Below are 12,494 nucleotides of genomic sequence, written 5' to 3' on the forward strand. Positions count from 1 at the left end.
GTGGCTTCTTGGACTCAAACTTGGGTCTTCATGCTTGCCCGCTAGTACTTAGATAGCTGAGCCACCTCCTCCCCTTCCCACCCAGAAAACTTTACGGAACAGAAGACGAGGTCAATTACCGAGGTTCTGGGGGGTGAGTCAGACCCACTGCCTGAGCTGCCCTTCTTTGTTCTCTGGGCCAGGGAAGTGCCAAATCTGAGGGCCTCATACACGGGATCCACCTTATTGCCACAAGCTGCAAAAGAAGAAGAGACCCATTTCTGAGAGCCCAGCTGACCCAAGAAGCCAGATCTCTGTCAAAGAGTCTTGGGGACCTGACCAGGGGCAGGTTTCTCTCCCAACCAATGGATGAGGGCTCACATTAAATGCCCTTGCCTCTGTGTGGAACCCAGCCAGAACTGATCAGAACATGAGAGGAGATATCCACACCACATCTTTAGATGCACTTTATTAAACAGTATGTGTCATTTGCTGAGTTTCTACTCAGCATTGGTAAATATGTTATATTACATATACTATATTAATATATCATTGCATATTATATATATGCTATATATAGTTGTATATATACTAGATACATATATAAACAATTGTGAGAAGTAGTGACCACTGACCCCATCTAACAGCATATGGCTAAAGTTCAATGACACTTGATAAATGGGGAGCTGACTCTGCACATGGGCTACAGGGTGCCATGTCCTATGCTGATGGTTGCGTGGGTGCGTCCTTTGATGCTGATGGCTGGACAAGTGTGTTGTCTTGTAGCTGAAGGTTTAGAAAGCATGGCGTCTACTTTTGAAACTCTGCTTTTTTGTTTGTTTGTTTGAGTTTTTCGAAGACAAGGTTTCTCTGTAACAGTCACACCTGTCCTGGTGTAGACCAGGCTGGCCTCAAACTCACTGAGATCCTCCTGCCTCTGCCTCCCGAGTGCTGGGATTAAAGGCATGCACCAGCACTGCCCGGCTGACACTGCTACTTTTAAACTCCATTAGGGAGAGCATATGTTTCATCTCCAGAAATTATTAGAGCTAAGAAGCTCTGCTATTCCACTGGCTTTGCAGCCCCTATAGGTTCACCGTCATCACTGGCACCTTTGTGCATCCTTGTTCCAACTCACCAATGGGCATAACTTCTTTAATGCATCCAAACTGCTCATGAATGAGCAAAGGGGAGCTGTAGTAACGCCGAAATCCCTTTGGCTGGGGAGACAATGAAAATGAGAAAGACTTAATGTCAGAGAGGAAATAGAAAAAACTAAGCAGCAGTTCTAAAGATAAAGCCAGTTGTTGCCTCCCTTGAATGTACTGACATAGCCTGCTGTTGTTATAATTTACCACTGACTAGGGGAAGGGGATAGAGGAACAGAAGGAGGTGAGCAAGCTAATGCTCCATCTAGAAGGTAAGCTCTCAGCCTTCTGTCCTTGCCTCTTCTACTCTGCTCTTATAAGCTCACTATGTGCTGAACCCTCACCCCCACCCCAGAATACATCTCACAGTTTTCCACCACAGCTTACTGTGGGTGCTTCGGATGATAGAAAGCCCACACAGGGGAAGGTAGAGATCAGGACATGCCCAAGGCCCTTGTATGTTTTCAGAGTGTCACCCAGAACCATCAGCTTTGCTTTCTGGGTTCGGTTGTGTTTCTGACCTGTGGTCTTTCCCTTGGCTTGTTGGAAGTATCCTTGGAAATACAGACAGGGACAGATTGCAAGCCAGAGTCACTGGATGCACTCTCTAAGGACCTGGATTTGATACACCCCAGGGTTGGCAGGTGACTTGAAACCCATAAGCATCTATGAATCCTCACACATCTCTTGCAAATGGTGCTCATCTTTGAGCACTGCTAGAGATTGGGGTTAGAGGCAGCTCCCCACCCTGAAGCAGGTCTTTGATAGCATCGCATCTGGTGTTAAGCCATTGTCCCTAGTTATCATGAACTTTTCCTTAGAGTCAGAGAAGACGTCAGAATTCCTTCCCGCGCTGGAGACTGTTGCTACTTCCCTATGGCAGACATTCTTGGTGTAATTCTTTGGACACTCTGGGTTCAGTGGTCTTTAAAACGTGTTCGGGTGTACACTGGGACTGAAGGCCACACTCCTGAGATGGCCTGAGCAGATGTGCACAGACTGGGAGATCTCCTTTAGTCTGAACTATGTGACTGTCACAGGGACACTCGTGTGTGTGTGTGTGTGTGTGTGTGTGTGTGTGTTAGCTTCAGTCTTCTCTCCACCCCACTCAACAGCTAATGGCGACCACACAGTATCAAAGCACCCTAGTTTGCACTGGCTGATGGGGGCTCCTGTAATGTTTAATGTTCACTCTGAAAGTCTGAATTGTCCCAGGAAGAGGAATGAAGCGCTACAGCTGAGAAGTCCCCACCTGAGAGGTGGGACACTCTATGAGGGTCGGACTCCTGTCCGGTGTAGCACATTCGTTACAGATATTGGCACGTCTCAGCTGCTTTACTGTGCCAATTTCAGTGCTTCTGGGGCCGCTTCAGAACTCCTGAGAAGGCGTTTCTCCGGTGTGGCTTCCCTGGGACAGACTCCTAAGGACTCAGAGTGTTCCAGGGCTCTGTCTGTCCTCACCAGCCCTTACCAGCTTGCCCATGCAGCGCTGGGGTGCCAGGCCGTCTGCACACTTGTGATGGATGCTCATCTTACAGGCCCCGCAGCGCAGTCCGTGCTTAGCGTGTGTTCCTGTCAGGCACACAGCACACTTTGGTTAGGTACAGCCTGCCCTTTCCTGTGGTCTGGTCAGAAATCACTGAAAGAAAGGGAAACTTCTAGCCAGTTAATTCTTATCTGAAGATTGTTTTTCAGGAAACTTTATAAATGGAAAATTTTAATATAATGTATCCTCTCCCCCACCTCACATTTCCTGCTTAAGATATCCACTCTGGTTTTTCCCTTTTTATGTTCGTGATATTAGCAAGTCTGAACACCCGTGCTTTCTTTGTCTTAATTCAGGTTAGCAAAATCCATGTTCTTTACTGTTCATGCTGGTTGTCCATCGTCCATCTCTTCTCTTTTGAACCCTGCTGAGTCATGCTGGTCCTGACATTTCACCCATTCTCACCTGCTCACTGTGACGGGGTGGTGTGGCAGTAGTGGAGGGAAGCTTGCAATCCCTCATGCTTATGAACTGTCAGTCATGTGACTTTCTTTCAGTTCTCTGGATGGCTTAGCTCTTTAGTCCCTCAGGGTCCCTGCATGCGCTGCTTTCCATATCTGCAATGCTGCTCGGTCTCTCTTCACTTGTCTAGTGACCCCTTCATACTTTGACTCTGTCATGCATACCAAGGATTTCCCTTCCTTCCTTGTATCTCCACACCACCCCTCTTCCTCCTTCTGTCCCCTCTTCCCTTCTTCCATCGTTCTCATCCTCTCCCTCATCTTCTTCCCTTCCCTCTTCTCCCTCTTCCTTCCATCCTGTTACTCCGTTACTCTCATCTGTCCTGTCTCTGTCTCTCCTTCTCCCCCTCTAATTCTCCAGCCTCTCCCTTTATCTCCCCCCTTCTTCATACTGGAGATGAACACTGGGGTCTCACACATGCTAGGTATGCACTCAAGTCTCTGAGCCACAACCCAGCCCTCTGAGGTTCTTTCGTGCAGCACCCTGGGACTATCTTTTAGAACATCCATCATAACTAACAACAAACATCTACTTGAAAGCTTGCTTTTGTTTCTCTTTCCTTCTGGAGGGTGAACTCAATGAAACCAAGGCTGGTGTGCCTTGGTGTGCTGCTTCAAACCTTGCCCTGTGCACAACACATTAAATAAACTAATGAACAAATCCCTTCACGATCCCAGTACACAGTGAAGCAACAGTGACAGATCTGAGGTACCTCATGGGAGCAGACTCTTTGACACTGGAGGAGTATCCAGTAGCTGAGAGGGATGTGAAGTTCTATCTGCATTGTTTAATCTTAAAAATGAGAAATCAGGGGAGGTAATTTGTCCCAAGGCAATCGAGATCCCACCTTGTTCCTTTCTTTCACAGCTTGCCTCAAATACCTCCTCCCATTTTGGCAGGATTGCTTAATGTACGTGGTGATGAAGTTGGGATTAATTAGATGGTATAACAAAGAAACGCAAGGACACACAGTTCGTGTGGAAAAGCAATGTGTAAGCCTGTCCACTGGGAGGTGCCACCTGGAAAGTCCCTTCAGGAAGCACCATTTAACAGAGGACCTGTCTCTGCTATGGTTGAAGCTGCCCCCTCAGCACATGCGTGCGCGTACACGTGTACAATACACACCTGCACGCATGCACGCATGCACATACACACCATGAAAGCATATTACTTGTTTATACACTGTAGCAGAAAAGTCCCTCCCCCCCTTTTCCGAGAATAATCCCTCAGGTAAAGCAAGTTGTATTTCCAAAGACTGGCCTTGGAAAGCAGTGACTTCCATTTCAATTCTGAGCTCACTATCTGTGCCTGCGTGGGAAGGTAAGCAAGATCTTCAAAAGGAAGTGAGCTGGCCTCTGAAATGGCGTCATTATAAACGATGGTCTGTTTTCCCTCATCTATAAATTTCCTTTTCCTGACTCCGGTTTTCTAGCCTGCTTTCATACTCTGCTGCTTGGCATGAATCAGACCGCCAGGAATGACTCGGTGTGAGGTGTGCCCACCCCCACTGCGCAGTGACAGAAAAGACTCTGTGTGAGGTGTGCCCACTTCTGCTGTGCAATGACAAGCTTGACCAAAGGGGGAAAGCTTCTACTCTCAGCTTCAGAGATCGGGGAGAGAGTGATTTGGATCACTGCATTGGTCCTGGTTTATTCTAGAAAGATTTGGAGAAGGCCTGGTCTGACTTCTTTTTGTGACTCCTGCCTTCAACCTCCAAGGCTTTGTTGTGTGTTCCCTTGTGTCTGACTAGAGAGAAGTATATAGTATTGAATTTTAATATGTCCACACTGGCTCTTCCAACTTCAAAATGCAGCCACACACTTCTGATCCCTTAACTACCTCATTATGACACTATACTGTTAGCAGCCGTGTGGAGAGAGGGTTCTCATGTGCTGAGACGTAACTTCAAAAACAGTAGGTTTGTTGAAATAAGAGCCGCGGGGCTGCGTCCCCCACACCTGGCCGCCCACATGGCTAGCTTAGCTTATGCCCCGAAATAATTACACGGAAACTGTATTCTTTTAATCACTGCCTGACCCATTAGTTCCAGCCTCTTATTGGCTAGCTCTTAAATATTAATCTAACCCATTTCTATTAATCTTTGTAGCCCACGAGCTGGCTTACCAGGAAAGATCTTAAGCTGCATCTGTCTGCAGTGGGACAATCATGGCGACTCCCTGACTCAGCTTCTTTCTCCCAGCATCCTGTTCTGTTTTCTCCGCCTACCTAAGGGTTGGCCTATGAAATGGGCCTAGGCAGTTTCTTTATTAATAAGAAATCATTCCCACATCAGCAGGTTAAGGCCAGTACACTACTGATTAGGGTCTACATAACGGGCTGTTTCATGATCTTGTATTACGTTAAGTAATGTGTTAAACAGGGGGTTACTGAGCCATCCATTCAGAACTAAATGCTCAAGGCTACAGTGTAAGGAAGTCTACACATGTATGTTGGGGAAAAACACCTAAACGCTTTTCCATCAGGGCTGGGGAAATGTGTCGGGGTTAAAGCGTAAGAGTGAGGACCTGAGCATGGATCATTACAGCCCATTGAAGTCTCATGTGCCTCCTGTCCATAGCACACGCCTGAAACCCCAGCATTCTCACGGGGAGATGGGAGAGATGGGATCCCTGCAAGCTGGTGGGTCACCTGGTCCAGAGGACACAGTGGCCAACAACAAGAGACCCTGTCGCAAACAAGGTGAAAGATGTGGACCAACATCTGGTCCTTTGACTACCACATGTGTTCCAACTCAAAAAACAGTGCCCCCCCACAGAGGGAGGGAGGGAGGGAAAGAGGAGTGAGTGAGAGAGAGAGAGAGAGAGAGAGAACTATATGCAAAGATTGATTTTTTCCCCCTCCATGCTGGTAGCTACATCTACTGGATTAGAATGCCATGCTATTAATGAAAATTATTAGGTATGTATTTTAAACAGTTGGTCATACTGTTTAATTTTCCTTTTTCTTTTTGTGGTACTGGAGATTAAGCTTATGGCTTTGCAGATGATTGACAGGGGCTTTGCTAGTAAGTAAGGTATATCCCCAGCTCTCGTTTTTTTGTTTTTTTTTTCTTTTGCTTTTTCAAAACTTTTGAGACCAAGTCTGGCTATATAGCACAGCCTGGCTTTGAATTAACTAGGTTTGATCTTTTTGACTTTCCTCCTAAGTTTTGAGGGCACAGGTGTGTGCCACCACACTTAGACTGGCTAGATCAAGTTTGTAAGGATGTCGGCACTGAGACATTGCTTGACTCTTGGGAAAGTTCCATATAATGTCAAAGTTAAAGTAAAATATAACAACTGAGAGCCCTTAATTAGAGAAATAGTATGGGGGTGGGGTGGGGAGAACCACCTGTGAAAGGAAAGACATCTAGCCATACTGCAGTATTCGAATTAGCAACAAACAAGGGCTAAAAGTTAATCATATAAATGTTTAGATTGCTTCAAGTTTGTCCCATTGTAGAATTAACAACTACAGATCATTTGAGGAAAATTAATGTAAATCACATTATAAAAAAAGGTTTTAAACTATGATTTTGAGAAAACAGTTTTTTTCTTCTGAGACAAGACTCAAGAATGCTATGTAAGCCTACATCAGCCTCCTCAGTGCCTGAGTTACAGACGTGTGCCATAATACCCAGCAAGCTTGGGAAAAATACTTCAGGAATGTATAACCCTATATATAAACATGAACATCTATAAATATAGCAGTTCACCTGTATCTGTCAGGGTTATGATTTCCATTTTATGCCTGAAACCACTGGTAGTGCTGAATTCTAAATATACGCTTTTATTCCTATTCTTTCCTATGATAAGGTTAATTTATACCACAGCTAACAATAAAAAGGAAAATTATAACATTATACCATAATGAAATTTATGTGACTACAAAACCTTCCTGTCTCTTCCCTTTTTGAAAACACCTCATGAATTATACTTTCCATCTTCTTGTGATGGGAGGTGGTAGAAGCCTTTAGGAGGAGGAGGTCAAGTGGGTTGAGCGACATGGGCCCTGTGACAGAGCTGGTCTGATAACCAAATGGCTGCGGTGTGATGCCCAGGCAGGTAACTTATACAGCTTGAGTACACTAGAGGAGGGGATGCTGTGTTCCTGAGCTGCAGTGTGTGTGTGTGTGTGTGTGTGTGTGTGTGTGTGTGTGTATATATATAATATATATATTATATATATGTATATATATTTACATATTGTAATTACTAACCAACACATACAGGATATGGCATGCATTTCCACTACACTGACATGCCAGTTCTCTTTGATATAAGGATATGGAGACTATTTCTAAGATCCTAAAGTCACACAAGGCTGGCAAAGCCAAATGAAGCCATGGAGCATGATTCCATCTCTTGGGATCGGGACAAAGGGCAATTTAAAGAAACTGAGTTTGTCAGTGAGCACGTACACACACATGGACACATCTGAGAGGAGAAACACTATACTAGAGGTCAGGAACTTGAATTCTTATCTTGATACTGTAAGAAAGAATTAAAAATAATTGAGCTATGGGGAGGAATAATTCCTTTCAGGTTTATTCATTTGATTAATAAGTGACCCTTGTGGTTTGCATGTAAACTGTTATTTTAGCCAAGGAGGCGGGGACAGAGATAGATGGCAGCTTCACTGGGAAGAATGAACAAAGGCTGAGTATGTGACACACTGCTGGGGAGCTTTCTAGTCCTTCTGTGGTCTCCCATCCAAGCATTAGCCAGGCTTAACCCTGCTTAGCTTCCTAAACCAGAGGAGATCTGGTGCACTCTTCCTATTATCTCAGTAGTCCTCTGAAGTGGAGCTAGCCACCTCCCCTTTCTATAGAACTAAGGCCTGGGAGCAGGAACCTGGTTGGGAAAGGAAAGAGGATGAGAGTCCAGACTACCCTGCTGTGAAACTTAGCTCTCTTCCTTTCTTGGTAGCCTTCTGCTAGCCTTTTGTGAATCAACAGATCTCAACCCTCATCTCTCCATATTTCCTTCACTGAGATTGAAAGAGCAATACTAGGAAGACAGCCACGACCTACCCCACTGCCCCCAAAGTCTGACTGTTTCTTCGGATGAGAAAATATAAAGACAAGTATGATCAATAAGAATGGGGTTGGTGAGAAATAGCAAGATATCCAGGGTTTTAAAGTTTCTGGGGCTGCAAATGAACTATTATAACATTTTCCTCAGAGGAGACATTCTGGTCCCATTCCCATTTGAGGACATAAGAATAAGCCCCCAGGAACTGGAGACAACTCAAGTTCAGTTCCCAGCACTCTAGTCTGATGGCTCCTAACAGATTGTAACTCCAGCCCCAGGAGTTCTGACACTCTCTTTTGGCCTCACTGGACACTGACACTCATGTGCCGTATATATACATAGACACAAATACACACATGCATCTACATGAAAGTAAAAAGTCTTAAAAAGCTCCCTGGGCCAACAAGTATCAGGGCTGTATTGGCCTGCAGCTCAGTGTGAGCCTTAGAAAACATGCAATGTGGAGGTAAAATACACAGGGAATTCTTCCCACTATGCATGCTAAACCCTCTAAGTGGGTGATTTCTTGATGTGGGATTCCCCTCTGTATGCTATGAATGTCATTGGTGAATAAAGAAACTGCCTTGGCCTGTTGATAGGGCAGGACTTAGGTAGGCGGGGAAAACTAAGCTGAATGCTGGGAGAAAGAAGGAGGAGTTAGGGAGAAGCCTTGTAGCCCCACCAGAAACAGACACTGGAACTTACCTGGTAAGCCACTGCCATGTGGCAATACACAGATTACTAGAAATGGGTTAAATTAAGATGTAAGAGTTAGCCAATAAGAAACCAGAGCTAATGGGCCAGCAGTATTAATTAATACAGTTTCTGTGTGATTATTTCTTGGCTGAGCAGCTAGGGACAAACAAGCGGCCTTGTCATGACAATTGCTGATAGTCAGGAACATGCCAGTCAAGACTGCGAGAGTGTTAGCCATTATGTCTGCTCTGGTGTTCCCAGGTATGCTATGCATCTATTCAGGGACTTGCTACTTTATCTTTTAAAATGATAAAGGATATTTCTCCTTTAGTCAAAATAGTATTCTAATCTTGGTATTTATACTTTTTTGGTGTATATGTTTGTGTGTGGTCTGATGTGTGTGTGTGTGTGTGTGTGTGTGTGTGTGTGTGTGGAGGGGTGCCTGTTTGTATGTTGGTGTGTGTGCCCACTGCACACACATGTTAAACAGAGCAGAGTGGTAAATGTCTTCCTTCATCTCCTTCTCTTTTATTTTCTTGAGACAGGGCTCTCACTGAGCCTGTGGCTTGCTGTATCTGCTAGCCTGGCTGACCTGCAAGCTTAGAGGATTTTCCTGTCTCCGCCACCTAGAACTGGGGTCGTTGGCATTTGCAGCATTGCCAACTGGGGTTGTTTTGTGGTACTGGGGATTTGAATTCAGGACCTCAGTCTTCCCCACTGAGCCAGCTTCAAAGATTTTGGTTGATTCTTATAAAACTTGGGTTGTAAGACAATAAAATACAAAAATAAGATGATAGTTTAACAAATTACTATGCCTTCTATGTATAAGCTATATTTGGTTGTTCATATCTGGGTATGTGTGCATGTGTATACATGTGTAATTTATGAAGACAGCATGGCAGAGTGGAAAAAGCTGGGCATAGACTCTTAAAAGGTTCCCACAGCTGTCCTGTGCTCTGAGACCTAAGACAAAGTGCTCAGTTCTGAGTTGCTGATATGTGGCGCTGAGAGAAGCAGATCTTCACCTCCTGAGCAGCGACTTACTCAGGGGTCACTACTTCAGATTCCTTAAGTGTGAGCTAGCTACAGGAAACTAAAGAACTGGCCACACTTTAGTGCAAGTCTGAAGGCATCAGTCTTCCTGAGTGCATCGTCTCCAAAGCTCTCCTTTAGAGTTACAAACAGGCAAGGTGGTCCTCGCTGTGTGGAAGTTAGTCTCGAGGGGTTGGAGGGATGGCCCAGCCATTTACAGTGCTTATTGCTCTTGCAGAGAACTCAGATCAGTCCACAGCACCCAAGTGGTGCCTTCTAGCCTCTGTGGGCACCAGGCATGCACGTGGTTTACATGCATACAAATACATACAGGCAAAGTACTCATATGCATAAAACAAAATCTTTAAAAAAGAAGCCTCTTCTTCAAAAACTGCTAGTCTTAAGTACATTTGCACATGAATATGTTATAAAACACTAATGAAATACATTGTTTATAGAGGAATTCATTCTACAGGGAAGTGAATAGCACTTATCAGGCATATTAATATTTTTATTTGGGTAATATTTAAGTTTCTACATGAGCGTTTATTAAATACTCAGGGAAGAAGTCCATTATTGAAAACCCTCTATCTACTTGCTGCAAATCATCTTGCTAAAAGTTTTTAAGAGTCCCAGCCACGTTACACACGAGGATTATGTAGATGTCATGAGTTGGGCCTCCTAGAGAGTTCCAAGGAACTGCATCAGAGGGCCACACCCAAGATGATCAAAGAGGGAAAAGACACTAAGGAGAAAAAAACCAAACAAATCAAAAATCAATTCAAGAGAAACACATATGTATTCATTCACAGGACAGAAAATGGGCCAGTCAGGTGTGGAACTTTGATCCTACTGAGATCAGGCCAGAACTGGAGAAGCCATGGGAATGCAGCAGGAATGTCCTGAGTACACTGACTGACAGCTGCCATGGTTTCCACTCTGGGGATGGGAACGAGAGAAGCTGCAGTGGAGAGAACACTGGGTCTTGGCCTTGCCTAGCGCCCTGAGGAGGGACAGCGACAGAATCGTTCTCCTCCCCGTACCCTGGAGAGCTCTCGCCCACATGGAGCTTCCAGTGATAATTATGCTATTCCTAGTAGCATGAGAAAACCTTTGTGGTATTTAATGTGACACTGCCGAACCACGGTTTGGGAGCAGTCTTGTATTTACCAAGAAGAAGCAGGTCCCTCCAGAAATACCTGCTGCGGGAACCTGGGCATGGTGGCTTCTCCCAGGGAATAGTTTCATAGTCAAACCTTTCAATGGGAACAACGGGAAAATGGATAGGACTGGAGGTCGTTATGGAAATAAACCGGATTCGGACCTCAAGTAGACAATACTGTAGGTTTTCTCTCATGTACAGAATACATCCATCCATCTGTCTGTCTGTCATTTGTCTGTGTATCTAAACACCTATCCATCGATCTATCATCAACCTATCTACTACCTATGAGTAAGAGTAGACTAGATGTAGGCAGGGGTCTAGAGAGTGGAAAGGGCCAGCAGAATGGAGTAAGGGAATAGTGTGACAGGAAGTAGAGGGAGGAGTGTTTGAGGACGTGGATAAGAAGTTTTGAGAAGTGGACAAGGTGACGAAAAGAAGGGGTGAAAACTGTGTATAATGATATAGGCATAAACAAATGTCACCACGAAACCCGTTACTCTGTATACTGAATAAAAACTGATTAACACAAGACAACTCTTGAAGAGCGTGCGCCCCAGAACTGCAAAATGAAAAGTAATCTGTTATAACAAAGGCCCAGTAGTGAGTAAGCCAGGACAAACGAGTGGCATAACCAATAATGTGGATTGAAAGAGCCAAATAATATCTTGAAGAACTCCGTGCTTGAGGGAAGGAAGGGGAAGGGAGGAGAAGAAATAACTCAGGGCTTGCTGAAGGCGACTCCTCCCAGCAGCAGTGAGAGGAGAATTAGACACAAATGTGGCGCGGCATCTGCTTCCTTTCTGGAGAAAGCAACAGGTGCTTATTTAGAAGGAGTTCGGTAATAAAGTTTGTGTGGGGCAAGAAACTAAGAGTTGAAACTAATAAATAATCTGAAGAAAATTTAAGTACTAGTTTATTTAATCTTAATTATAAGAGTGACTCTAAGCATAGTTTCATGATAAGCAATATACCAAAATATTGATTAAAATTGATCACATAAAGTATAGTCACAGTGGTTGGGGGCTGGTTCAGTTGGTGGAATATGTCTAGTGGGCATGAGGGTCTGGGTGGTAGCTCATCCTACAGTACCATAATTGAAAGGTGGACACAAGAGGATCAGGGGTTCAAGGTCATCCTTGGCTACACGGAAAGGATGGCCTTTGTTACACGAGGTTTGGTCTCAAAGCAATAACAAATTCACAAACACAATGCGGAAAGAGGGTGAAATCAATGTTATTACATAAGATTTATAAACTGTTCCTACAAGTTGAACGAATAAAGGCGAAGAGCCAAAGGCCTACAGTATTATCCAAAGAGATGAACCTACAACTAACAAGATAAATGGATTTGAAAATTAAACATTTAATAGATGACAGACTTACTGGGCGGTGATGGCACACACCTTTAATCCCAGCACTCGGGAGGCAGAGGCA

General features: G+C 44.5%; 1 protein-coding gene across 2 annotated transcripts in view; it reads right to left on the reverse strand.

Moving 5' to 3' along the window:
• Stac (SH3 and cysteine rich domain) overlaps positions 1-12,494 on the reverse strand; it is a 139,343-nt gene that overhangs the window by 57,646 nt on the left and 69,203 nt on the right. For both annotated transcript variants that reach the window (XM_005348017.3, XM_026779526.1), the window contains 3 exons: positions 2,599-2,699; positions 1,118-1,199; positions 120-235 (listed from right to left, as the gene is read on the reverse strand). In XM_005348017.3, the coding sequence (XP_005348074.1) occupies positions 120-235; positions 1,118-1,199; positions 2,599-2,699 (299 nt within the window). The remainder of the gene's footprint in view (positions 1-119; positions 236-1,117; positions 1,200-2,598; positions 2,700-12,494) is intronic.

This window comes from Microtus ochrogaster, chromosome 5, assembly GCF_000317375.1.
Source record: "Microtus ochrogaster isolate Prairie Vole_2 chromosome 5, MicOch1.0, whole genome shotgun sequence".
NCBI lineage: Eukaryota > Metazoa > Chordata > Mammalia > Rodentia > Cricetidae > Microtus > Microtus ochrogaster.